This window comes from Excalfactoria chinensis, chromosome 5 (genome assembly GCF_039878825.1).
Source record: "Excalfactoria chinensis isolate bCotChi1 chromosome 5, bCotChi1.hap2, whole genome shotgun sequence".
Taxonomy (NCBI): Eukaryota; Metazoa; Chordata; class Aves; order Galliformes; family Phasianidae; genus Excalfactoria; species Excalfactoria chinensis.
The window spans coordinates 50445244-50472869 of record NC_092829.1 but is presented as its reverse complement, the minus strand read 5'-3'; the positions used below and the strand labels follow the sequence as shown (position 1 = coordinate 50472869).

Sequence of the window (27626 nt, the reverse complement as noted above, 5' to 3'; positions counted from 1 at the left end):
GATATTACACCTGATTGCAGGCTCACAGCCCAGGGTGTGTATGAGTTCTCTTAACTTTTAAAGAAAAAAAAAAGACCTTATAAAACAATTGATGTTTTTCTAATTTTTCAATGTATTTCTTTTCCTGCCATTCCCTTTGGGAAGGGAGAACCCAACAACGACCCAAACAGATCTCAAACAATGGAAGCAAATTTCCTATGAGAAGGGAAAGATTAGAATTAATTTCATACAGAGTACGCTGGGAAGGAGCTTTTCTTCTTGCTTTCCTCCCAGCCTTCTCGGAGGCTGTGGCAGAGTTTTTTTACAACAATTTCCACCAAATGGGTGCCCGGTGTCTTGGAGCAACTCTTGGAAATTCAGCCTGCACAGAAGCATGTTTGACATGGAGATAGACGTGGTTCTCTGGCAAGGCTCATTTCTTCTCTACATTCACCTCATCAGAGAGGCTTGTCTGGCTGTAATGCAGTCCATATATGTGCTTCTTTTGTGTGTAATGAGGATACTTGTTGTAAGTATGTGTAAGTAATGATAGCCACTGTAAATATGTGAGATCACTGAATCTCACAGTGCTATAAAATCCGAGAGCCTACTCACCTATAGGGTGGTTTGTCCTACACAGCACTGCTTTTACAGTAATTATTGGCTTTCAAAAGAGCAGGAGAGAAGGGAAGGTGGAGTAAACAGAGCAACTGGCAGGTCTTTGATTTAAAGAGGTACAAGAGCCCATAAAGCTTTTGCTGCCTTTTTCTTTTAAATCCTACTCGTTATGCAGCTGCTCCTGTCTAATGCTTCCATTCCACGAGCAAGCAAACGTTTTGTGCTTCGGTATCTTTAGGACAAGAGGTAACGGCTTTAAGTTGCACCAGGAGAAGTTCAGATAGGACATTATTTCTTCTCTGAAAGAGTGGTAATGCATTGGCACAGGCTGCCCAGGGGGTGGTGGAGTCACTGTCCCTGAGATGATCAGGAACTGTGTGGATGTGGCACTGAGGAACATGATCAGTGGGCATGGGTCAGGGAGGGGTGGAGGGATTGGTGGTTGGGCTTGGTGATCTTAGATGTCTTTTCAACCTTGATGGCTCTATGATTCTGTGATCTGGGTGTGCTCCTGCTCTGCATCTGCTGTGGGCTGGAACAACAGGCTTCTGCTGCAGAAACACCTCACCAAGGTCTTTCTTCTCCTCTCTTTGTGTAACGACCTCTGGGACATGAGAGCAAGTCTGCCTCATCTGGTGTATGCATCAGAAGTGTGATCAGCGCACCTGAACACCCACCGAAGGACACCTCTGAATTCCTCAAGTGCTCAGCCCATGTTTGCTGCAGGGTGGTTTCTCTGGCTGGGACTGATCCTTCAAAGAAGCTTGGAGAGCAGGTAGCCCAGCCTGTGGCACCTTGCTGCCCCCTAAAAACATTTTTCAGGCATGTCTGTAGTTCCCTTCGGTGCTGCAGAACTGCTTCTCATGGGTGTGTGTCCTTCTCATCTGTTTCAACAACCAGCTTAACCGTTCAGCTTTTGTACCAGGGTGAGGTTTTTATGTTTCTAATAATGTTGTCTTAGGCAGAGATGTGCAGGATCTCCTCTGGGAAACTTCCACTGATGATCTGAATGCTTTGTTTTGTGGTGCAGCTTGGGCACCTACTACATGCCCATAAGGAATCTTCTTTATGTATCCCCGCTACCACAGCGTCACCAAATATGCTGTAGTACAGGAACACAAAAACCTGCTTTCCTTTACAGCTCTAAGCCTTGCACCGTAATCCTGGTAAGCCACTTAGCCAGTCGTCTTTAGCTTTCCCTTTGTTCACTGTAGGTTCCTTGTGCTGCATTCTGGCAGGACTGCTAGCAATGCTGTGCGTTCAGAGTCTGTACAGTGCCCTGCCTGTGATTGAGGTCATCTGAGGACCAGCTGTGCGGAGTTTGGCTGTGCTTCCCACTTTCCTTTCTTCAACAGGTTGATTAAAAACCCCCAAGTTGTCATGTGCACACGGTGCTCATGGTCATAGATAAGGGCTTGGTTGGTGGTGGTGTTTGAGTCACTTTTCTTTACCTATTTAGCTCTGCTGCTACAATAACAAGAATGCAGAGAGGAATAAATTGGAAACCATGACCTTGTAACACTATCTTGAAAACAGTGTTTCCACTTTCCAGGAAATGCAGCCTTGTGTTCATTCTTCTGTTGGCTGAAACTTGCAGACCCTTCACGTTCCATGTTCAGGTGTTCTTTTTCTTCAGCTATGAGGCTTTGAAACTGTTCTGACGCTTGAGTTCCACAAGTAATTATCAGTCTCCAGGAATAGAAGTTTAAAATAAAGTGCCAGCTGTTAGAAGAATTGGAATCAAATTGGATGTTTGACAATGCCAGCATGGGCAGGTGACATGCCTTTCCCAGGGCTGTACAGCACAGTGAGTCAGGGTTAAGACTCAGGTCTTGTGATTTCCCAGCAGAAGGTCTTGCCTGTCAGATCCAGCTGATTTTCTGGCACCGCTTTGCACAAGACAAACTGCAGTTTATGCCTAGAGTGGTTTAAAATATGCACATAAAACTGGTCTGAGTTACCTCTGTGTGGAAAGCACCTGGTGTTTGTTATCCTTACCAGCAGTCAAGTTCCTCCTGTGCTTTGTCCAAGATGACCTGTGTTTGCTTTGCAGACTCTGCACACCAGGAAGATTGTCTTGTAGGTGCAAGTGGATTTCTGCCTGCTGGGCCTCAGCACACACCATAATGGGAGGTAGCTGTTGTAATCCACAGATCCTAAGGACTGTCTTTTCTCTCTTGAGCTCTGTGTCAGGTTTTTTTGCACATTTGACATCTGCTCAAGTCTGGACTGTGCGGTACCAGGGCTGACTGTGAGGAAAAGGTGAGCTGTAGAATGTGGCGTGCTGAGGTGGTTGCCTGCAGTTTGAGCTTGTTGGTGTTTTCGGGTCTCAAACACTTCCATCTTTTGGTAGATCTCCCAGACCCTGGAAAAGAGTTGTTAGTCTGGGCTGGATGGGCTTTTTTGTGACCCAGTGCAGGTCTTGTGGTAATGGAAATTGATGGCCTGAAAGACAGACACTACCCTGATCCCAAGCTAAATGTGGAAATGCCTAACTGGTGTTGTCTTAATGGCTATCTCTCCCTGCCAGATGAGAGCCGGGGAAATGAACCCTGCCAGGTGAGAACTGGAGAGATTAGTTCTGACAGGTCTTTGTCACTGGGAGGTGACTTGATTACTTCTCCCTGTGGAACATGGCAGGTTTAGCTGGCCAAAATCATTAGGTGTCTGTACCTATCTGTCTCTTCTGTCTCCACTATTTATGGCAGACTAGTCTGGGGTTTGGGGCTGGTCCTTCTGTCCCTCAGCTGACTTTGCTGGCCTTGCGGTTGCACACCAGTACCTGGGTTTGCTACCCTGGTGACCTTCAACCTCTTTCAGTGGTACTCTGCATCTTGCTGATAGAGCTCCTCCCCAGTAGCTTACAGCAACTAACTGTAATGGGGGCAGGTTAGACTGAGATCTGCTTCATGCCTCTCATCTGCATTTCTAGTGTGCAGTGCCCTTACAAATGGGGATGGAGATGAACAACTGGAGACCCTAGGAGAGAAGCCCATCAGAGATCTGCCATGTGTTTGGCTTGCTGAGGCTGTCTCATATTTGCTACTTTGTTCCCCTACGAGTGACATCTCACCACTGGGAGCCACATCTGGATCTTTACTCCTGGGAGACATCAGCCCCTCTTAGACATCTAGAAGGAAGTTTTAGAGAATGTATCTTTTTGTGCTTTTTCACATTCAGTTCCTTATTTTTCTTTTTGTCCTCATTCTTGTCTTTGCTCTTGCTTTGAACATACTTGTGGAAGAAATGGATCTGTCAGAAGATTTCAGCAAGGTGGCCCGTGTAACAGCCAGTAAATACAGTTCGCTAGTGTGGCTATCTGACTCCTCACCATCATAACCTGTAAAATACATAAGGATATTTGGGTCTTTTTTTTCTTCTTCTTTCAGGTCTAACTTTACAACTTTTACTTGAATATGAGGAGGAAGCTGAGGTTCTTTCTGTTTCTTTCTGACTTCTAACGTGTACAGATTTGCCATCAGCAACAATTTGACTGCTCACCTAGCGAGTAGAATCAGGCTTTAGCCTCTACATTTTGCTCTGTTGGCCTAATAATACAAAGAAGCTTAAGTCAAAGGGCTTATTTGAAGAAAGAGTGAAAGTTCCCTACCCACCACCACATACTTCTCATGCTTTCTTTCCTCCTTCCCTTACAGTACTCCCCAAAGCATTGGCCCAGCTCTGCATCTGTTGCTTGCTAGGGGTGATTGCTTGACTAGAAACATAGAATAGCACCAACTTACAGGAAGTCTTCTGCAGAGTTTCAAACAGATATGTTTTCAAGTGGCACTAAATGGATGCCCTGCAAAATTACTGATTTGAAGGGGGAGTGAAGCATTCTGCTCGTTCTTTGAAGCAGAACAACCCTCTGGCTCACAGACCAGCGGTAATGAATGGAGTCACATAGCATGGCACATAATCACCTTCTCCTTTTGTATTAGTTTCATGCAGCTCTTGCATGTGACATTCGTCCAGGCCGTCATGTTCTTTATCATCTCAGTGTACTCAGAGTACAAACAGAATTAAGTTGCTTGTTATCATGGCATCTGTACGTGGCTTTTAATTTCTTGGTGACTTAAAAAAACAAAAAGATCCGAGCTGTCTTGGCTAGCTCTATGTTTAAATCTGCTCGCAGCCTGCTTGCACAGCTCACTTCTGCCCTGCAATGCGGAGCATGGATCTGCAGGAGGAAAAGCTCAAAGCAGTGCAGCAAGGCTTAGAACTGTGACGCTGGTGCTGACAAAAAGCTGTCTGGAGTGTGTTATGTGGGAGCAGTAATTTGGAAGGTGGGTTGGGGTAGGGATGTGCTGTACACATCTTTACTGCCCCAGAACTGAGCTTAGAGGGGCGCTTAAACCATTTGTCTTGGGTACTTGTAAATAATGGGAATTATTTTCTTTGGCATCTGAAATGTCTCTGTAATTGTGTGGTTTCCTTCCTACAAATGTGAGCATTTCAGATTAAAATTCTGTTTGGCAGCTTTTGAGTTCTCAGAATAGAGGTAAAAGGGGAAGGAGTGCCCAGCTTATTAATTTTTTCCCATCTTATATCTCAGTGTAGGAATGTTCTGACTTTTTTTTTTATGTATGCTGTAATAACATGAAAGAGGATGGAATTAGTATTTGGGGAGCGTTCACAAGGAAACATCAGAAATGGATGGTCAGCTGTGGGGTCTGGGTGGCAGAGGGCTGGGAGAGGCATTCCTGTTCCTCTTTTCCTCCATCTCATGCACAGATCCTCCTCACTGTCTTTGTCCTGCTCTGCAGCTGAGGTTCACATCTGGTTCTTTCAGACCAGTGTGGTGTATAACTAGATAATGTGTGGGTTAGAAGCAGTGAGTTGTGTTTGACTGGGATTTCTCTGTTTCCTGCCCCACAGCTCTTCCATTTTCCCCTGCCCTGGGGCAAAAGGCATTGAAAAGATGGAGAACCAGAGGAGCTCTCTCCTGGGATATGTCCACTGGGAAGCAGAAGAGGAGGGGGATGAGGAGGATGAAGTGGCTTCCAGTGCTTCTCCTTCCAGCCAAATGAGCGAACTGGAGGACGTGCGGGTGGAGATGCTCGAAAAGGCGAGGGAACTCTTCCAGCTCTGTGACAAGGATGAGAAGGGCTTTATCACCAAGTTGGACATGCAGGTGAGAGAGGAGCCGTGAAGTCATCAGTAGCGGAAGAGAGGAGAATGTGGCACGTCCCTTTGGCAAGGTGGATGCACACACATCTGTCTTGTTCAGATTTCAGGGAGCTGTGCTCTGGCCAAGCCAGTTGATCCAGGAGGGACCTCAGGCCCCTCGGGAGTTCCTGGGACAAGTGTGACTGCAGTTCCAAATTTTTAAGGAATGCATAAATAAATAAATAGATAAAGAGCAACAATTCATGCCAATGTTTAGCATGCAACAGATGGGAAATCTGGGGGAGAAAAATCTTTTATTTTAAAAACAAAATAGCACAACTATAAACAGCAACAAGAAGTCTGTCAGTCTTCACAGAAAGGCTGTGTGACTTCTTTTTGTCTTAGTCATAGCTGAGGTCTTGTCTCAAAAACATATGGTAGACCTGAACTATGGCTTTGCTCTGGCATTATGTGTGTTGGTTTTTTTTAGCTTTGTGTTTGTTAACAGGATCTCTTTCATTGTTTTTATTACGTGTGTAGTGTTTTTCTCCTTTCCCATCCTTTTCTACATCTATAGTTAATATTTGGTAGGTCTTGTTGAGTAAACAAATGCTGGCTTAGTTGCTGACTCACTTCATTTTTGGTTGTGTAATGCCTTATTTTGTATACCTATGTTAATAAATATTTGTTAAGCTTTATCTAAATCTGTGTTTTGAATGGACAGTGGTGGGTTTTTTCCTGTACTTCAAGTTATTTGGGAGCTTCGTTGGGGAAAACTTTCATACTAGGTGCTCTACACACGTAATGTAAAGGCATATCTCTGTTCCTTAACTGTGTAGTGAGAATAATGGTGCAGTCCCAGCAGGCAGACAGAAGCTCTCTCCAAATTCCTGGTTGGATCACTTGTTAACTGAAAACCTTATCGGTGGGCTCAGAGTGTACTGTCATACTGTCTCATCCTAACCAAGAGGCAGTGCTAAAAGGGCACATCGCCATAGGCCAGTTGAGGCAGTAGTCACAGGAAAGACTTTGAGCTATGTTTTCATTATGTTCATTCTTTTTTGTCTGCAGAGGCTTCAGAGTGAGCTCCCCCTAACCCTCGAGCAGCTGGAGACTGTTTTTGACAGCTTGGAGCAGAACAATAATGGATACCTGACACCTGTGGAGTTCAGCATGGGACTAGGTAAGGACTGCACAGAGGTAAAGGAAGGACAAAACCCATCTGTAGCATGATTTTTTTTAATGCTATTGAGAAAGCTGAAAGCTCAGTGTTTCTACTGAAGCTGTAGCAGTTATGTGGGGCATTGCCCTGTATTTATCACAGAATCACAGAATTGTAGGGGTTGGAAGGGACCTCTAGAGATCATCGAGTCCAACCCCCAAATGCAAATACCAAAATATTTACTTGGGTATCCCTGGAGAAATGTGTGTGCAGTACTGCTGACTCTGTCCTGAGGCATTGTGTCCCCTTATTCCAGTCTGTTGTCATCTTCCTGTCTGGTAGAGCTTGCCCCACAGCCTCTCTTACTGGAGATTGCACATACTACCTCTTCTTGTTAAGGTGTACAGGGGGAGACAAAGAAGAGGAACTGAAACTGGGAACTGTGCTGCTGTCAGCTCTGCTTCTTGAGAGGGCTTGTTGCATGGCCCCTGACAGGTTACAGGAGGCTTGTGCACAACTGACAAAAAGAGCAGCAATTTTAAACATTCATTTTAAAGCAATCTAAGATCCTTCTGGAGTGTCAAAACCATCTTTGCATCATTTTTTACCCCAATTTTCCAAGCTGTAGGAGGCAGATTCTAGGAGATAATGACTCTTTTTTTTAAAGTAGACATCCCAAGTGCCTCATCTAAGCCCATCTCCTTAATTAACTGCTCAAGGTTTTCAGCTGGAGCTGATCCTGCCTGTCCACACTGTAAGTTGTGTGCAGCATACATTTTAAGAGTGGAAATGAAGCTGTTGTTCTGCATCTGTGCGCATTACTTCCAGTATGGAAATAAATCAGTTGCATATCTCATGTTTTATGCTGGACTGTAGTGGGCTTGTGTGGCAGATTTCTTGCAGATGTCAGGGGTGCAGAGGGGTTGCAATCACCTGGGAGGAAGAGGAGCAGTGAGGCAAACTGCCCTGTGTTGGATACCAAGTGTGAAAGGATGACAGAAAGGAAAAAGGAGCTTGCATCAAAACCTTAGCATTTGTTACAGTTTTGTATGTAGTTAATGGAAAGGACTTGGTAAAGACATTTGGAGGCAAGGAATGGTAGAGCTGAGTGATGTGAGGTAAACAGATTTCAGATATTTTCCTCTTGGAGCAGCTCTGAACATTTTTGGCTGCTGGCCTTGTGGCAGGGATGTTTCTTCTAGGTTTCAGAGGTATGTGCATTTTGGAATGGAAAGGTAGCTGCTAGTGAAGGTCTGACCTCAGTGTACAGGATGGGGCCTGTGCTTTGGGCAGGATTCCTTGATTTGTTTCTTTTAAGAATTCGTTCCCAGCAGCACATTATCCGTCACATGCCTCGCGTAGCCTGAAATTCTCATGGCATTACTGTTACAGCATGAGACTTGTGTGTACGTGGGATGGGGCTGGAGGGCTGTTCAGAGGATGTTTGTTTTGTTCAGACCCTCCGCAATCCCAGTAAGAGGCAGTCTGTCCTGTAGGATGTAAATCAGAGCAGATGGAGCATAAAGGAAGGGAAGGGTAATGATCACTCTGACACTTTTTTAGTGAACTGAGAAACTGAGACATAGAGCTGTGCAGTGCCTGGCTGAGGGGTTTGTGGAATCATTGGCAACTGAATCCCCATAGCATTGCTCCACAGGAGTGAAATGACCAAATGCCACGTTTCATGTGCAGAGGATCCAAGGCTGGGAGTGGTATGTCATTTTAGCACAGATGTGAGAAGAGCCATTACAGCTTGTTGTCAGGCTGGAAGCCAGTTTCAGTCCCAGCATTGCAGGCTGGATGCTGACATCACTCAACACGTCAGAACTGAGGCTCTTTACTGACTAGGAGCTGTATTCTACAACTGTAGTGTGCAGGCAGCTTTTCACAGAGCTGCTTTGGGCTGCCATTTGAATAACAGCCTTTTAAGTGACATCCAGTTCAACTTTTTTCTTCTTCTCTTCCTCAGGAAAGTTAATAGGAATCGAGTTGTGTCAAGGGGCTGGAAGGACAGATCGCTCCAGTCACGAGGAGACCTTTGAGTCAGGTTGGTCAGATGACATGGACCCAGCAGATGAAGAAGAGAAACGATTCTGCTCCATGATGGAGCAGCTTGGAGCAGCCCAAGTGTTTGAAGAGTAAGTAGGGGCATCTCGTGGCCTTACCTCTACCCTGTTTTGATCTTGCAGTACCAAAACTTGAAAGTGCCAGCAAACATCAAGGAGGTGAACTGAACTGCTTGCTCCTGAAGTACTGTTTAGTTCTTGCTTTTTTGGGTTTGTTTTTTTTCTATGCTTGGTAACAAATGTGATGAAGTCTGGCTTGTCTCATCAGTTATAAGTTACCTTCAGCATAATGCTGTTCACAAATTGTTCCCCAAACTGTAAGTTCATACACAGCTGTAAGATGTAGCAATTGATACGGAAACTCGTCTGCATGCAGCAGATGAAAAGAAGCATGTGGGGGTTAGACAAGGTAAGGAGGATGTGTGTACTGTCTGTTCCAAAAGGGCCTGTGACCGTTCACATATGTTTGGAAAATCTTAACTCTAAGACTCTGCTTGAAAGATGTTTGCTCAGGGGATTGCATGGGACTGAGCTGATCTTGAAAACAGCAGGAAGCTGAAATGAGCAGGAGATGCTCACCAGAGCTTTGAAATTTGGTATCACTGCCCTCACATGTGGCCCCAGTAGGATCTACAGATGCGGTGTCATCCGGCAGCAAGGCTGTGAATTTTTTAGGGCCTCCCTAAGTGAAAGATTTTCCATGGTTGCTTCTTACTGATGCAAATGTGTTGGAGATGGGGTGGTCCAACAGCCTGTGTGGCTGTGGGGTTTTGGTGCTGGTGACGTTTGTGTTTTATTTCCAGACTTCATAGAACAGCAGCTGGTATCAGTTTGCTGCGAGCAGCCCTGGGGTGGGAAATGGTCAGGATTGGAGACAGAAGCTGAGAGCAAAGGACTTGGCTATTTGCGGAGCTGCATCTGTCATGAAACAGGCTGTGCTGTCTCACGTTCATTGTGATGCAAAGCACCTGCACACTTCTTTTAATGCTGAACAACTTTGGAAGAAAAAATTAACTCTGCAAATGGTGGAGTGACACTGTGAAAGCCATATGATTGTTTTGGCTAAGAGGCCTCTGCTATTTACAACAATTTGTGAAGCATCCGGTCTTTAAGTCTGTTAAGTCTTATTCTCATTTTGGCAGTTTTATACAATGAGTCCAGAGGCTGCTGTCATGCCTTTGTGCTAATGCAGCTGTTACTAAGAATTAACAGAAAACAGAAGCTAATAAGAAGTGGAGGAGGAATCTGATCTTTGCTGTTTTGCTACTGAATCTGATCTTCACTGTTACATTATCCATAATGTAGCACCATGAAAAAATTGCTCCTTCAGTTTGTGACTTAGTTTCCAAACTTGCTAGATGAACACACAGGGAATGGCAGTAGCATCCACTAGTGCAGCGACTGTGTGAGGGTGACATCTGTGTGATGTGTGCTGAAATCCCCGGGCTGTGAGAGTTTCCTGAATGTTCATCTCTTCCAATCTTAGTTTAGACACAAAATGCCTTTTTACTGAATACTTGGAAAATGATCATTCCAGATTTGTTTCCTAGGTGACTCTTTTTGTCTTTCAGATGATCTCCTCTGTTTTAACCTCGCAGTTTATTTTAACCTCTTTGCTGTATGGTGTAATGGAGGAGGTGACAGGACAAGGGCAGTCTGCCCTCCCCTGAGTGCATGCTGGAATTGGAGTAACAATCCAGAAGGTGACACAAACTCATGTGCTTTCTTTCTCTCCTGTCTGCTTGCTCCAGTCCTAGTGAGGTTCGGGATCTTTGGGTCCGGCTACGAAAGGAGCGTCCGGAGCTCCTAGCCAATTTTGAGGAGTTTCTGTTGCGTGTTTCATCGTACATCAGGGAGGTGAATCATGAAAAGGAGTCTATGGAGCAGGCATTGAAGCGGTAAGGAGAATGTCATCGTTATTTACTGTCTGGAAACAGCTGATATTTGGATGAAATTGCATGTGTTATATTCTGCCTCGAGTGCCAGGGGAGGCTGGGTTACAGGACACGGAGATTTTTCTGTAGATGACTGTTTATCTTGACCTGATTGCCAGAGGTTTGTTTTGCAGCAGCACACACCCATAACATTTGATATTGCGGGGGAAAAAAAACAACTGAAGTAACTTTTTGGCAATGCCACACAGCTCTTAGTAGGACTCTCCTTGCACCCTTCTCTCCTGTTTTCTTTCTGCATTCTCCTTCTCTCCTGTGATATGTATGCACCTTTCCTTTTGTAGGAAGGAGACGGACCATGATCGGGAAGTCAGGTGCCTTTATGAAGAAATGGAGCAACAGATCAAAGCAGAAAGGGAAAGGTTAATCTGCCAGGTACCTCATCTCTCTTGGCCCGAGTCAAACTTTCTGTGGTATAAAGCAGGGAGGGTGGCTCATCTGGTTAAGGAGTAGCTCTTAACTGTGCTGGGTGTTGTGTGCATAGCTGTGTATCTTAATCTTTGCAGGAAGCACTGAGACACAACAGGAGTAACCTGCTCCAAAAGGAACTGCACAGCAAAGAGCAAGAGCTGGAGAAAATCCTCTATCGGCAAAAGAAGGTAACAGAGCACAAAGCCTTTCTGAAGTGCACCCTCTTCTACTGTCTTTCTATAAAGACTTTTTCTGGCTGGGGGTGGTTTTCATCTGCTGACAGTATTAGCCAGCCTAATTTTGCCCATCTCTGAAGGTGGGTTAGTTTGTCTGCAATGGCAATGTCCTCCTGTGAACATTCTGGCCCTCATTTTCTCATCTGCTTTGCATTTCTCTTGTACAATAACTTAATTTGGCGAAGAAAATGAGGTAAAGATTTGGAAATTGTGAGTTTGGAGCCTTCTGCGGAGTGTAGGAAAGCTGTGTATAGATATGCAAGAGCCAAATAGTTTATTTTTTCTGGCTGCTCTAAAATAACCCAGAGGGAACAGTTCCCTGAAGCTTTGAGCTGTGTGTACTGCATACTTGCATTTCAGTACCTAACGACTAATTGATTGATCAATCAATGAAAAGATCAAAGCAGAAATTTTCCATTGGCTTGTCTGTCCCCAGCATGTACGTTTGTACACGGTGATCCATTTTGGATGTCTTTCCTTTCTGGAAAACTGAAATGTGACTGCTGCAGAAACAAGTCATGGGAGGTACCTGGAAGGTTCTGGTGGCTGAAGGTATCCAAGTTGAATAGCTAGCTGTGGTGAGGATGAAACAGAAGTGCTCTGAACTCAACAGCTCATTGTGTAGCAGCTGGAAAAGCCAATAAAACTTCGGATGCCATGAGGAATGGTAATGAGAATAAGGTAGAGAGTATCATTTTCCTGTTACTCGGAGCCTTGGTGTGCTGTTTTCTCAGTTGGTTTGCACAGTTATGGTCTCTTCTAACTCCAATATGAGAAATAAAGGTACAGATTGCTGAAATAACTAAGGAAGTGGAGCATTTGCTTTAGGAAGAGAAACTAGGAAAGCTTAAACCGAATTTTGGAGTGGAGGAGACTGAGGGAAATTATAACAGCGCTTTACAGATTTGGGATGGTTGTGGATAAGATCCACGTGTAACCGTTATTCCTCAAATCCTGCAACAACATGAAGGATACTCAACAAAGCAAGCAGAAGATTAATCTCAAAGATTGTACTTGTGTGGATTAGTGAGCTAGAAATTTTGCCACAGGAGGTTGTGAATCAGCACTTCCAAAACAGATTGGACATACTAATAGACAGCAGACTCATATGCATATTGAAAGGAGGAAAAAGTTAGGTATGTAGATTCTATCATCTCTAATCCAAGAACTACTGATGCTGGAGGTGTAGACCATAGTGGCTATCTAGGCATGCTCTTCCTAATTAGCATCTCTTCTTGCTGTGGGTCAGGGCAGTGTATGGGACTTCATGGACACTCATTCAGCTGAGCATTTCTGACGTCTCTGTCTCCTAAGGCTCATACCGAGTTACATGGGCAACCAGGTCCCTCTTGTGGTGGAACTCAGTATTGTGACTGCGCTTCTCTGCTGTATCATTGCAGTGTACAGACAACTTAAAACCAGAGTTCTCTGAGATTCTGAGAATTCTCAGGGAGGAGCACATGCTTTATTTAAATCCCATCTTCTGGCTTATTGAAAGACCCAGACGCTGTGGGCTGGTGTTACTGTTTCTTACTCTGAGCTTGACTGCTCAGCGTATGTGTTTGTGCTAAAATATTCCATGATGTCCAAAGGGTTGGAACCCTCGAGTCAAAGCTGAGCATGATGTGTGCTTGTAGTTGGTGTGGGAAGACATGTAGGGCAGGTATTTCAAGGAACGTGGGAAAGGTGAGCTCCGTTCATGACTTTTGTACATGCATGTTTGCAGAGAGCAGGGCAGGAAAGAGAAAAGCACTTCGCCTTGTGTCACAGTATGTTTCTTTTACTTTCCCTTTGAGAGTCTACTTGAAGGAGCAGAAAAGATGTGCTTAAAGCATACGTGGCTCTCATACCCACTGCCCCTTGGTGGAATCTCTTGTCCCTATGCCTTTACCTAACGTTCCCTCTTTGTGTTTAAGAAGTTGTCCCATGTGGTATTTAAAGGGCTAAACATGCTTGTATGTGCAGAACTTTTGAGAACAAATGGTCCATTCAGCTCAAGTGACTGGAAACTGAGTTCACATAGTGTGTACTGCCATTTCTTCATAGCACCAAATTCAGCAGAGGGCCTTGGGTTAGCAAATATGGTTGACTGGACACTGAAATATTAGTGATTCCCTACTCATCTGAGGCAAGTGAATTTGCTGTTGCATCTGTCTTTGTCTCTTTCCCAGCCTATGCCAGGCATTTGCAATTGATCACATTGCTAGCTGAGTACAGGGAGCAGACTTCAAACTTTTGAAGTTAGGCCTGTTGTTTGTGCTGGTGCCTTGTGGGGAGCTGTGCCCCAGTGGCATTTAAACAACCCCTCTAGCCCGAAGTTCTGTCTCCAACAAGAGTGAAGATAACCAGGTCACTTAATTTTCTGTATATGGGTAGTGTGACATACCCCAGCACCTTGATGCATCCCTTTTTCAGCTGCCATGGGCTCAGGTAGTCCCTAAACCTGAGGATGCATTTTAACATCTATGCTTACTAACTCCCAACAGACATGGTCAAACCCAAATTTTTTCCATTCTCATATGACTTTCATTTGCACTTTGATTTCTACGCTGCCTGAAGCACTTCCTCAGCCTGACTAACAGCACTGCTTGCTCCTTGGTGCTAGCACTGGTGAGAAATAATTGCTTCCAGTTTACCTTCTCGACACCTCTGGTGGTCTTGTAGCCCTAAGCTGTGTTTTCCTCCCTTCTTTCAGTCTGTTTTTATAGTCATGATTGTAGCTCAGAACCCTTTCTTTCTCTATTTAACTCCTCATCTCCTTTTGCAGCTGGAACGTCAGCTACAGTCTCTGAACTCAGAGCAGCTGGAGACCCGTGTACAGAATGAAAGGCTCCGGCACCTGAATGAAAACCTGCTGGAGGAGCTGGAGAAAAGCAAATGGGAGCTAGAAGCTGTCAAGGGACAACTGCAGAAGCTGCAGAAAGAGGCCCAGAATGAGCAAGAGCAGAAGGACAGGTGGGAATGGAGAGGGAAGCAGCTGTGTGGGCTGTCAGAGCAAGAACCCAGGCAGAGAAGGAAAGGTGTGCAAGTAGTTAAAGAATAAGATTCATAATTAGCAGCTGTGGTTTTCTCAGACAACTGCCTGTCTCCTCTTGAGGAAGAGAAGTAACATTGCAGTGGTGGTGTTGGTATATATGGTGTTGATATATGTGGTGCTATTGCTACCTCTCACTTGCCTGTAGTGGAAAATGAGTATGTTTGTTGATAGCTGGCTTTAAAATTACTGTAAAAATTGCAGTTGTTCCTCAGGCTAGAGAGTTCTTCTCCTCCTAATTTCTAGTTCATCTCTGCCTCTGTGAAGTTCCTACAAATTCTATGCTAATCATTCGTGTTCCTGTTCATGGGCTTTATCTCGTAATACATTGCTGCAACATGGGGATGTTTTGGTTCCAGATGATAGTGAGCATCCTTCGCATCTCTAACAGCTGGGGAAACTGACATGTGAAAGTGGAAAGTGGATTGTCTGCCCTCATGCTAGAGGAGAGCAGGAGAGCTGGAGTAAAACTTGGGTGTCCTGGAGTAAAACTAGTGCTCCTTCCTCTGAGTCCTCCTGGCATAGGGCAGACCTTCAGCTTTGTGAATATTGCGGGTGTTCCTGAGAAAGGGATTTTTGCATTTTGTCTCCCATTGATTTTATTTATTTATTTATTTTTAACTCTTCACTTAGGGATGTGTTCAGAGTCTCCAAAAACATGCAAAAAGAGAAACAAAGCCTCCTTCGGCAGCTGGAGCTCCTCAGGTAAGAACAGGACTGGGGCAGATGTCAGACCCTTGGGCACATAAGGGACAGAGTTGGACCAGATCCTGCTTCTTGTTGGAGGCCATCTGAATAGCTGGCATGGTCAATGGTCAGTTTGGGAGTAGAAGTGGAGAGTTGGCCTTTTTAGTGAAGCTCATTCCCAGCTTCATAGGCAGTGCTGAGGTCTCAGTGCTGCGGGAGTGCATTCAAGCAGCATTCACACACTGCTTATTTTTCTAGGCCCAGATAGAGTTGTGCTATTTGGCCAGCTCCAGCAGGGCGCAGACTCTGTGCTATTTTACTGAGTAATTCCTCTGGGAAGGAATTTAGTCTTCCCTGCTGCCTGTTAACTGGGATATGTGGAAATCCCAACATAGCCAACATTTCAGGATATCTTCATTTGTGCCCTTAGCTGCCTTTCCATCTAGCTTTCAAATGTTGGTTTTTATCCCATTTTCAATGAGGGCTTCGTTTTCTCTCTCGTGTGTCTTTCTTTGGAGCAGAGAGATGAACAAGAAGCTTCGAGACGAACGTGATACTTTTGAAGCCAAGAAGCCGGTTAGTCTAAGAAAGAAAATCCTAATTCCCAACCACCCTCCTTTCATCTGCTGCTGTTGCTGTCACCACTTGGGGGCCTCTCACATCCACGGGGGACAATGACGTGACCTCACAAGGCCTGGTGTAGTGCTTAAAACAGACTTTGTGGCACCCCTCTGCTTGTGCCAGAGACAAACTCTGCTGGTTGCTCTTGCCAGCTGCCTGGCTGTAACCCAAGGCATGTTAGTTTGGGACTGTAATGCAGCTGTGTGCAGAGCTGCAGCGGGTGCTGCCTACTGCATGTGCTGGGCTTGTGCTCTTTAGCCAGTATTGGGCACCTGCAAGGTGGGGAGTGAAGCTGCATGAGTCCTGGCAGCCGGCTGGTGAGGAAGGTGAACTCCCAGATGTGCTGCCAGCTGAGTCAGGGTGGCAGGGCATGGGAGAGTCTGAGAGTTTTTCAGACCCTTTGAGCTTGTAGAGGATGTTTTCAGAGATTCCTTGGGGGAAGCTCCCCATTACTGCAGGGAGAGCGCAGCAGTGAGTCATGGATCACAGGGCTAGGGGAAAGCAGTGGGCCCCTGTACATTAAGGGCTCTGGGAAATGTCCAGGACAGTCAGTACCATTTTGGGCCTTTCATAGCTTCCAAGGCAAGTACAAATGTGATTTTTTTTGTTGTTGTTGTTATTGTTTGTTCATGAAGAAGTCTTTTTGTTAACAAAAGTCACTGTTAAGGCTGCTCTGTACCTGCCTTGGACCCATCCCTGCTACCATGTGCCTTTCCTTGCTCTGCCACCATGCTCCCTTCACAGATCTGGAATTAGCTGTCCTGCAGTGATGAGACGCAGCAGAACTCTGGGACAGACCTTCAGGCTGGTCTGTAAGGGAATGCAAAGAGCAGTGCAGGGAAGGTGCCCAGAAAGGAGACAAAATACCCTACTGAGGAGAACCTACTGGGGAGAGGCTGGAATTCATCTTCAAGCAGAGAGGTGGCTGTAGGAAATAGCTTCTGTAACTGTTACGGATCAAAATGAGCTGTGTGTGCGTGTGCTTGTGTGGCTGTGTTTCTGAAAATGGAAGGATATATATTTCTTTCTTAGTACTGCTGTGTGTGTTTGTGCATGCATGTGTGCTAGAGCTTCCTCTTGGAAAACTATAAACACAGTCACTCTTTAACAGAGCCGAGTGCAAGCTAGCAAAGAAAATGGTGTATTCTCCTCCTTTTGTGTGCAGTGCCTCAGCATTTGGGTTCCTTTGGGTGGGTGGGTGTCCCATGGAGACCATGTTTCAGGTATGTGCCTCTGTGTGTGAAGTTTGTCTGCTGCTTCTCTCTTCTCCTTTTCCCTGTTAGAACCCACTCGTGGCTGCTCTGAAACGTGTCTGCTGCAGGTAGACTCAGGAGAGGGCCTTGCAGAAAGCTGTAGTATAGAGAAGCCACTTTCTCCTTTCTGTACTGGCAATAGGGATCAAGCAGCAGGTTAAACTCCCACTGCCACCTTTGCTGATCTGGCAGCATAATGCTGGGCAGATGAGGTCTGCGCTGGAATAAGTTTTTTTTCCTTTGCCAGCTAGGACCTCTTGTTTGCTGTTCTTGTTTCAGTCTTTAGGAAAGCTACTGTTGCAATGTACCTGCAGAAGAGCTGCTCTTCAGGCTGTAAGAGGGAGAGGAAATAGCAATCCTTCCTACAGCAGCAAAAAAGAGAGTCCAGCCTTCTGCTGTGTATCACCAGCGGGTAACACGATGTCTGGCAGACAGCATGAGTGCTTTCACAAGCTAAAAGGAAACCTAAGGCCTTAGTATCCTCTGTTAATGTTGGGAAGGGTTGTGTTATTTCTGTGAAATGAGGTTGTGACAAACAGTGATTCTTTCATAGCAAAGACTGAAATGATTGGAAGGAGGAGTTGGGCTGCACATGGCTGACAGCAAGCTGACTGCTGCTCCTTTGCACTTCTCAGTGCCCAGCTCAATGCCTTGCTCTTCATAAGAGCTTCTGCCTAGGTGGGCAGACCTGGCCTCGTGGCATGGGGCACACCTTTGCCCTGGTGGCTCGGTCATACATAGCAACATGTGGCTACTTCTGCCTGCATGCAAACTGCTTTTGGATGTTCCATTTTGCACCCGTTGGGCTATGGAGTTATCCTCATGTGCTGCAGTTTGATAGAGGTCTTGCCCTGGATGAGCATATCTCACATCTGCTCATCACAAAGAGTGTTTGGGAACGTTGATTATGCTGAACATACGTTTGTATTCCACCGGTAAACCAGAAGATGCTTGTATTTTCTGTCCCATTCAAAATGCTTGCATACATGCTGTTCTTGCTGTGGAATCCTTGTCATCACGTGTTGTACATCTGCAATGTTATGTCTGTCCCTGTATCATTGCTATGAAAAGTCAAACGTTCCATAAACCTGGCAGGCCAATAAAGCGTGGCAGAACCGATGGCAAAATGCCCCCGTTGTTTCTCCTTTATTCCCAGGTATGTACCCTGTAGGCTGCTTCCTCTTTCAGTAAGTGGTGCAGTAGCAGATTGCCTGGGAGTCCCTTTGTTCTGTAGGTGGCTCGAAGGTTGTGACTTTGCTGCAGATCCAGTGGGCTGTAATATGATTTCCTCGTTTCTGTGGCTCTAGAGTGCTTTTTGAGGGAACCTGCTGGTCTCAGCACAAACCCTGAAAGCTTCTTCTCCCATCTCTGCAGCAGAACCATTGGTTGGCTGGTCTATACGTAGCCTGACACTGATGTTGACCAAACTCTTACTTCGTGTTTTTTTGGAGGCATGAGCAATTAATCAGCTTGTATGTGACAGAGGGGACTAGGCTTTGGCATGGAGTTAGGAGGGTTGGTGGGTCAGCTGCCCCTCTGCCTCAGGCTTTTTTGTGTGGTCTCAGCAAATTGTTGGCTTTGGTGCTGAGAACACCAGGAAAGCTGCTGAATCTAGAGGTACAGTGTTGTGAGGGAGTTGCTCCTTATCCTTCTCTGGAAAGCTGGAGAGCGATGGCTGTAGGAAGGTAAGTAAGAGGAAGGTGTGTGGGAGGATATATGTGTAAAGCAGAGCCTGTACATTGCCCATTGCAGAACAGTCCCCTTTCTTCCCTTTGGCATATGTGCAGCTATGGGTGAGTACCAGGAGGGGAGAGATTCACTCTCTCACTTAACATTATCATAATAAAAAGATGGTGGGGAAAGACAATCAGCTGTGTATCACTGTAGCAAACAAGCCACAGAAATAAAAGCTTTGGCTGGCAGAGGAAGTCTACAGTTCAGGTCACCAACATTGTTGAATTGCTTTATTGCAAAGGGGAAAGCAGCGTCAGCAGTGCTTTCTTGTATCACGTGAATGAGCTGAAGAGCAAATCCTGCGCTTGCCTCTGTTTGAGCCTTGCCTGTGGGGCTCCAGCCCTGTGTCTCCATTGCAAGTTGAACTGGGGCTGGCCAGGTTCCTGGGCTGTAATGACATTCTTCAACCTTTCTCTTTTCAACTTCCAGGCACCTCAGAGCAAAAAGCCCCTCTTGAAGAAAGGGTCAGTGCTAGGCAGTTACCTGCTGGACGACAAACCAGTCAAACGGTTAGATGGGCATCTGTGTTGTGTCCGTGGTGTCATTCTGTGCCCGCTGGAACACTCTGTCAGTCAAACTGTGTCCCTTGTCTGGTTCCATGCCTAAGTGCTATCTGTCTGTCTGTGGGAACACGGGGGAGATGAAGTTAGACTGCTGGCATGAGGTGCTGTGGGCTTAGCTTGAAACTAAGGATGCTGCTGTGGGTGAGCTTTCCTGTGGTGCTGGCCCTCATCTAGGAGTGTTTGTTGGACAGTAGGCAAGTGGTCTGCCTCAGAGCCAGGCAGCTCTGTTAAAATGCTTGGATCATCTCCCAGGTGTGCTGTTCCTCCTCAGGCAGAAACTGTCTGTTGGTGCCTTGTGCCAGAGCTTGTGTCCCTGGGGCATGGGAGAGGGCAGGACTTGCACAAGGCTGGTGTTCTCTCCTGCAGCTGAAAGCCTCGAGGAGAAGGCCCAGCTCCAGGTGGGTCCGTCCTGCCCATCCGCCTCCATACCTCTGCAAATGCTCACCTGACACACCAGGCCTTCTGGCTAGGCAGGACAGACAACCTTATCTGTGTGGCCGATGCTTTTCTTTGCTGCTATATGCAGACAGTGCAGTGTTTTCAACAGCCACGTATGCATGCTTGCCTCAGCTCTGCTTGGCATTAAGCATCAGCCCTTATTGAACTATATGCCATACATGCCTGTATTGGCCAAAAGCCTAGTTCTTCAGAAAGACCAGCTACTGACCAGCTATTTCTTGCAAAGATGCTGCTAGTGGCTACTGGCACAAACCAAACAGAAAGGCTTAATAAGAAGAGAAGTCTGGCAGGAGAGTATTTGTTGGTTCTCTGTCTCAGTGCTGTCATACCACATTGCTTGAGACACGAATAAACTGCATCAGAGGTGAAATCACTTCAGAAAGTCTTGTGCTTGTATCCCTTTTTTCTCTTTTTTTCTTCTTCCTCGAAGAGGCTTTTGAGGCTCATCCCCTTATTGCTGCTAATTCTGCTGGCCCTGGGAGATGGGAACTGATCCCCAGAGCCTGAGCCCTGAGGATGCATCTGTCTGTGCTGCACAGGGAGAGGTCCCAGCTGCTCAGCTCTGACCTGGCATGTGGAGCAGAGGCAGGGAGGACGGCCAGGGATGTGAACACCATCTAACAGAAAAAAATGCAGGCTTGGTGAGGTGTAGCCACCAGAGAGTTGTTGCCTTGATTCCTGCACTAGTAGCAAAGGGGAAAAAACATTGCTTAGAGAGGTGGGATGTGCTGCTTCTGTGCAGACTGACTGCAGTAAGTCTTTGGTCTCTTCTTCCAAATGGGATCTGGCAGCCAGCAAAAGTATTGGAGGTCTCTGATGGATAAAACCTTTGAGTTGTGAGTCTTCTCACTCTCTTCTAGTTCTTTTACTGCACAAAGCCAAGGCAGACTGGAGACAATTCCTTGCTTCTTGGCCATGATTGCAGTAGTTTGAATTTGCTGTTCTAGCTGTCTTTTGAGGTCTGGTCCTCTGCTTACCATGTACCACTGCTGAGCTGTGTAAGGGCCTTGTTTGTGCGGTCAGCTCAAGCGCCCTGAGCCAATGTACTCGCTGCAGTTTGTACGCCTGTGGCAGGCGAGACCGTCAGCAGAGGGCAGTAACGTGCATGCTTGCTGCATGCAGCCTCGGATGGGTGAACAGACAGCCCTCACCTTCCTGCAGCCAAAACCTCTCTGACTAACCTACAAACCTTTGTTATCTGTTTTAGCATCGTACTTTTAAATCTGTTTTTTCCTGCTGCCACCTCTGTATACTCTGTATACTCTGTATACTCTGTATACTCTGTATACTCTGTATACTCTGTATACTCTGTATACTCTGTATACTCTGTATACTCTGTATACTCTGTATACTCTGTATACTCTGTATACTCTGTATACTCTGTATACTCTGTATACTCTGTATACTCTGTATACTCTGTATACTCTGTATACTCTGTATACTCTGTATACTCTGTATACTCTGTATACTCTGTATACTCTGTATACTCTGTATACTCTGTATACTCTGTATACTCTGTATACTCTGTATACTCTGTATACTCTGTATACTCTGTATACTCTGTATACTCTGTATACTCTGTATACTCTGTATACTCTGTATACTCTGTATACTCTGTCTCATTGATCCTGGGGGTACTGATTGATGCTCGAACATGAGCTGACAGTGTGCCCAGGTGGCCAATAAGGCCAATGGCATCCTGGCTTGCATCAGAAATAGTGTTGCCAGCAGGAGCAGAGAGGTAATTGTCCCCCTGTACTCAGCACTGGTGAGGCCTCACCTCCAGTACTGTGTCCAGTTTTGGGCCCCTCACTGCAAGAAAGACGTGGAGGCCCTGGAATGCATTCAGAGCAGGGCAACAAAGCTGGTGAGGGGCCTGGAGCACAGGCCTTATGAGGAGCGGCTGAGGGAGCTGGGATTGTTCAGCCTGTAGAAGAAGAGGCTCAGACCTTATAGCTCTCTATAACTTTCTGAAGGGGGGTTGTGGTGAGCTGGGGGTCGGCGTCTTCTCTCATGTCATTAGTGATAGGATGAGAGGGAATGGTTTCAAGTTACGGCAGGGGAGATTCAGGTTGGACATTAGGAAGTATTACTTCTCAGAAAGGGTGGCACTGGAATGGACTGCCCAGGGAGGTGGTGGAGTCACCGACCCTGGGTGTGTTCAAGGAAAGACCAGATGTTGTATTGAGGGACATGGTTTAGTGGGAGCTAGTAGTAATAGGTGAACGGTTGGACTGGATGATCTTTTAGGTCTTTTCCAACCTTGGATATGCTATGATTTTTCAGTACTGGGAAAAGCAGATTACAAAGAATCCTTGAAAAAATCCCAAATGTGGGAAATTTCTGTTTAAATGAAGGAAATTCATGTCAGCACGTGAGCACAGCGTAGCTCCAGGGAGCTCTTTTCTCTCAGGGGTGTTGCTGATGCCTTAGTCACAGGGAGCAAATGCATGAGGTAACATTCCTGCGAGTGTTGCGTATGCACTGACTGAATCGTGCTGGGTGTTTGGGAATTTGCAACCCCCTCCTCCTTCTCTTCTCCCGCTTCTGAACACCACTGTGGTGCCTGTGGGCTTCAATACAGACAACTGGCCTCTGCTGACCTTCCTGTCACCTTCCCAATGGATACGGCAATGGAAGAACCCAACAGGAAGAACTGCAAGTACTTCTCAGGCAATGGGATGTGGCTGAAGACAGGAGAAGGAGGCAGCATGAACTTTGGAGAGAAGAACAGAGACCAAGAGAAGTGGTCAGTGGGAGCAGATGCTGAGAGGCTGAAGGTGGCTTTGAAGAGTGACGCTGACTGTAGAAAAAATGCCGATGGGTTGGATGATGCTCCACTGTCTCCTAGAGGGCAGCCAGTTGGCACTGAAACCAGGGTGAGTCTGTTTACATAGTGCACAGCCTCAGACACCTGCTGGTGGGGGCTTTTCCCGTGTGACTGCAGCTCCATAGATTTGTAGTACATTTTGTGGGGTTTTTTTGTGATTTTAATACCCAAATCATACCACAGACTGTGGCTGGGCTTTTATAAACTGCAGCTCTTTCTTCCATTGTAGCTCCAGGTGCTGGAACCTGCCAGTTGTTCCCCAGATCGTATCTTCAAAGTTGTGTTTGTGGGGAACTCGGGTGTTGGTAAGAGTTCCTTCATCCATCGCTTCTGCTACGGCAGGTTCTTGGCTGATCTCAATGCGACTATCGGTAAGAAATTGGGATCCAGACTCATCTGACTGAGAGGGGTGAGGAACTTGGTCTGGAAGGGGTTGTTTTCATTTTCTTTTCTGACACATTAGCCCAGACACCTTCTAGCTCTTTACCTCCTCAACCTTCATTCAGGTTGTTATCCTTCCCCTCTGCTCAACCGTGGTGAGACTGCATTTGAAGTGCTGTGTCCAATTCTGGGCTCCCCAGTTCAAAAAAGGCAGGAATCCCCTAGGAGTCCAGTGGTGGATCACAAAGATGATAAAGGGCCTGGAGCATCTCCCTTATGAGGGAAGGCTGAGTAACCTCAGTCTGTTCAGCCTGAAGAAGACTGATGGGGGATCTGATAAATGTCTATAAATATCTAATGGGGGGTGGGAGACAAACAGATGAGTCCAGGCTCTTCTCAGTGGTGCGTAGCAATAGGACAAGGAGTAATGGCCTTAAATTTGAACATATGAAGTTTCGTACAAACATGCAGAAGAACATCTTTACAGTAAGGAGGAGGTGATGGAGCACTGGAACAGGTTGCCCAGAGAGGCTGTGGAGTCTCCTTCTCTGGAGATATTCAAGACCCGTCTGGATGCCTACCTGAATGATCTATTGTAGGGTATCTACTTTAACAGAAGGTTGGGCTTGATGATCTCTTGATGTCCCTTCTAATCCCTGCAGTTCTTTTACGGTGGTGCCTCTTCCAGCTTTGAGTCAATCTGGCAGTTCCCCTGCACTAGTGTTGATCTTTTTCTTGTTACCTCCCTGACAGGTATTGATTACCAGGTGAAGAGTCTGATGGTAGACAACACTCAAGTTGCTTTACAGCTATGGGATACAGCTGGACAGGAAAGGTAAACAATTATGTGAGCATTTCCTGCTGCTAGGCTCAGTGTAAAAAAGAGAAGGATGGGGCAAGGAGTGCCATGCCCCTGGATATATCTCTGCTCATAGACTTGTGGAAGTGATAATTCTTGGCAGAGAGACAATGTAGTTTTTGGTGATGGCTCCTCACTTGAAATCCTCTACTTCTAAAAACATGGGCCATCACAAGATGATGCCATCAGCACTGTTGGAGAAGATCAAAGAAACAGAGGACACACTTAACGTTCATCTGCAGTACTACTAGAAATGAAGGCCTACCACAACCTCATGTGATTTATGCTTTATTTAGAACGTACTTTGAAGCTTAGGTTCAGAGGTATTTTCAAGGAGGTCGTCAACCATAGAGGCTGGCAAAAATAAGTATAGGGTATTTAATGCTAAATATGGTGCAGGACCAAGCCTTGAGGAGGCAGCTGAAGTCATGGAAATATTAAAATCCTGAGTTGTGCCAAGAGAGTAGGGACACTGCCTGCCTCAGTCAGCTGGATCACACAGGCTTCTGGGAAATGCACAAAGTAGGGTTTTGTATTGCATGGCAAACCTTTCCAAACTCCAAGTTCATGCTGAAGAGATTGGGATTTGTGTTTCAAAAAACTACTCTGTTGTGTGTCTTTTTTTTAGTGCTGTAGCCCATCAGGAAGTTTTCATGACACTAAATGAGACGCTTCTTTGAGACCAGGTGGCATCAGAGGCCAAACTCACAGTATTCGTCTCTGCAGAAAGGAAGTTTGCCTCTGAAGTATTAGCAAGTCTTAGGTGTGTACTTGGAAGAAAGAACTTGGCTCGCAGCTAATACTGAGTAGGAAGAAACCAAAACTTTCCTTACTGCTAGAAAGAGATGAATTACTTCTAACTGGATGTGTACAAGTGGATATCCTATAACAGAGGAATTTTTTGTGCAGGGACAACCCCTTAGTGATTCCCCAGAGTCTGGTTCATGCTGTATTTGACATTCTTTTCTGGAGCATTTAGCATGTCCTGTATTTCCAGAGGTGTGTCTTGACTGCCAAAGACACAGTCTGTGCTTTCTCAGTTGGAATAGCTGCCAGAATGGCATGCTCTGGGTGTAGTGAGACAGTACAGCCTTCAGGCAATCAGCTGAGGAGTTCAGGAGGGTCACTACTAGCTTCAGGTTTTCTTGGCTCTTAATAAGAGTGCTTGTTAGCCTGCACGGGGTGGAAATTCACAGCTGTCTGGTGGGATTTTGGCACTGATGTTGCATTTATTTCCATCAGTTTGAAGGCAATATGACAACATGGCCTTATGACAAACTGCTTAGGGGTCTTAAGTGGTTATTTGTTTGTTTTAAATTGGGATTTATTCCCAAAATACAAGTCTGTGGTTCCAGCAGGAGCCCACAGGGCAGTGTAGGTGTCTGGTGGGTGTTTCACCTGGGAATCGTTTCTAACATCTGAATTTATGTATGACAGAATTGCTTTATAGATTTAAAATTGGGAGTGGACTGTATTGACGCTGAGATCTTAATTGCAGCCAAAACCTTTCAGACTAACCTACAAACCTTCGTTATCTATTTTAGCATGAGATCTTAATTGCAGTTTTAGCAGCACCAGGGCAGACATTATGCACCTAGTTTGTTCTGTGCTACAGCTTAATCTGCAGATTCTTCCAGACTGTAGAAACAAGTTCATGGTTTTTTGTTTGTTTGTTTTCCATCCATTTCCTTTCTTACAGGCAATTACCTTTTTCTACCTCACCTAAGCAGGCTATTCAGTGCTTCTTTCCTCCTGACTTAGAAAGGTCCTGCTTTCTAAGCGCCATGTGTCTGGAAACACTCTTTACTCATGGCTGCCTGGCCTGCTGCACAGATGGGCTCTGAAAAGCCCAAGGTTTTAACTGGATTGTCTATACGCCAGCTCCAAGGGATGCATCTCATGCACAGGGGCTGCCAGGCCTTGTAGGGAGCACTAGAAGTCAGATGATCATGTTCTGTTTTGTGTCATTACACCATCGTGGTTCTGAGAGTGCCTTTGGTTTTGCTGGGGCTCAGGTTCCGGAGTATCACCAAGCAGTATTTCCGGAAGGCAGATGGGATTCTGGTGATGTACGACATTACGGCCGAGTGCTCCTTCATGGCAGTGCGGAACTGGATGAGCAGCGTCCAGGTGAGAGCGGGGCTTCGGCTTTCTATTGCTGGCAGAGCTGCCCATGCCTTGCTCTGGTCTTGCTCTGATGTTCTGTCTGGGATCAATGTTCCTGGAGGCCTCAAGAGGTCACTGGGGAGATGGATGCACAAAGCAGATGTTAATACTGCCCGTGGTAGTGTGTATGGAACCAGGGGCTTGTTGACAGTGTGGTGGAAGCCCATTAAATGAGGAGAGATGGCAGAAAGTAGTGGAACCTGCCAAAACAGTGGTATGTGTGAGTAGCTGGTATGTGCCGGCAACATCACCAAACAGCAGCTGTCACACCTGTAGTTTAAATAGCATTGTATACAACTGGCTGAGAGTTGCAGGGAAAGTGTCAGGAGTGGTTTTGCTTTGAGATCATGTTGAGTGTCAGAAAACACATCTTAAATGGAAAGAATAAGCATAGTTCGGAGGTTTCTAGTGCTGTAAATTTCACAGGCCTGCTGGGCAAGGAAAAAAAAAGCTTATCTGTTTCTCTAGACTTCAAAAGATCAAAGGTTAAGATGTGTCAAAACTAGCCTCTGGAAATCAGGCTCCATTCCAGAGGGTTAAACTGAGCACACAGGAAAACAAAGCACCCAGAATGTGTAACTTTAATCATTTCTCATCTTTTCTTTCTTTCATCTTAGATTTTTTTTTTTCTCTTGCTTTGAAACCTTGGCTGTTCAGGTATTTTAAGTCCTCCAGAACAGTCAAATATGGAGATAACTTAAGCCTTATTCTGCAGCCTTACTGTGATGACACCCTAGTGGAACATAAGGGGAGTTTCAGCTAAGGTAATGGGCTCCAGGAGTTGCCTAGGAATATCAGGTGGTAGTGCAGAGACCCTGTGTCAGCACTGAAAACTGCTTCACCACTTATAGTGCCTTTCACAAAGTGATGATTGAGCTTAGGATAGTACATCAGATGAATAGAATCACATAGACACCAAAAAAGTTTTAACCGAAGAAGTCCTGCCTAGTCTTAAATGTAGTTTGCCCCATTAAGCTGTTGGACTTTTCTTTTGTCTTCTTATTTTCCAGAGAAGAACTTGTTCCGTGCCTTTCCTCTCTCAGCATCCTGGCTGTGCACACCAACCGTTTGAGATAGATTCCCATGGTTTAAGCTTCCTTGCACAAATCCCTGGGGCTGCTTGAGGAATGGCCCTTAAATGAGCTTAAAAAGCAGTTCCTTCATGGACCCTAATCCTGCTGCCACTGAAGTCAGTGGCAGTGCTCTTGTTTTGTATGATCTGGAGCAGGACCTGCTCCGAGAATTTCTGTCCCTCAGTGGAGTCTCTCGGGTGTTTTGCTCTGTTTCTTTTGCAGGAGGGCATTGAGGATGGAGCTGTGGTTTTTCTGCTTGGAAATAAAATGGATGCCTCAGGGAGAGAGACCCGGAGTGTACCCAAGGTGGAGGGAGAAAGGCTGGCAAAGGTGTGTCTCTGTGCTCTCCTGCTTCACTTGCTCTACAGCCTCCCTCCAGCTGAGAGCTGGACTGGTGGAGGGCTCTTCTTGAAGCCATTTCCCAGTATGGTGC

General features: G+C 45.9%; 1 protein-coding gene across 1 annotated transcript in view; it reads left to right on the top strand.

Annotated features, from left to right (window-relative positions):
• Nucleotides 1–27626, top strand: part of CRACR2B (calcium release activated channel regulator 2B) — a 39245-nt gene that overhangs the window by 8669 nt on the left and 2950 nt on the right. The window contains exons 3-17 of the mRNA XM_072337848.1: nucleotides 5476–5731; nucleotides 6778–6889; nucleotides 8838–9006; nucleotides 10686–10832; nucleotides 11171–11261; nucleotides 11393–11485; nucleotides 14301–14488; nucleotides 15201–15272; nucleotides 15776–15830; nucleotides 19292–19371; nucleotides 22469–22763; nucleotides 22944–23085; nucleotides 23849–23930; nucleotides 25970–26084; nucleotides 27416–27523. Of these exons, the coding sequence (XP_072193949.1) occupies nucleotides 5519–5731; nucleotides 6778–6889; nucleotides 8838–9006; nucleotides 10686–10832; nucleotides 11171–11261; nucleotides 11393–11485; nucleotides 14301–14488; nucleotides 15201–15272; nucleotides 15776–15830; nucleotides 19292–19371; nucleotides 22469–22763; nucleotides 22944–23085; nucleotides 23849–23930; nucleotides 25970–26084; nucleotides 27416–27523 (1962 nt within the window). The 5' untranslated portion in view covers nucleotides 5476–5518. The remainder of the gene's footprint in view (nucleotides 1–5475; nucleotides 5732–6777; nucleotides 6890–8837; nucleotides 9007–10685; nucleotides 10833–11170; nucleotides 11262–11392; nucleotides 11486–14300; nucleotides 14489–15200; nucleotides 15273–15775; nucleotides 15831–19291; nucleotides 19372–22468; nucleotides 22764–22943; nucleotides 23086–23848; nucleotides 23931–25969; nucleotides 26085–27415; nucleotides 27524–27626) is intronic.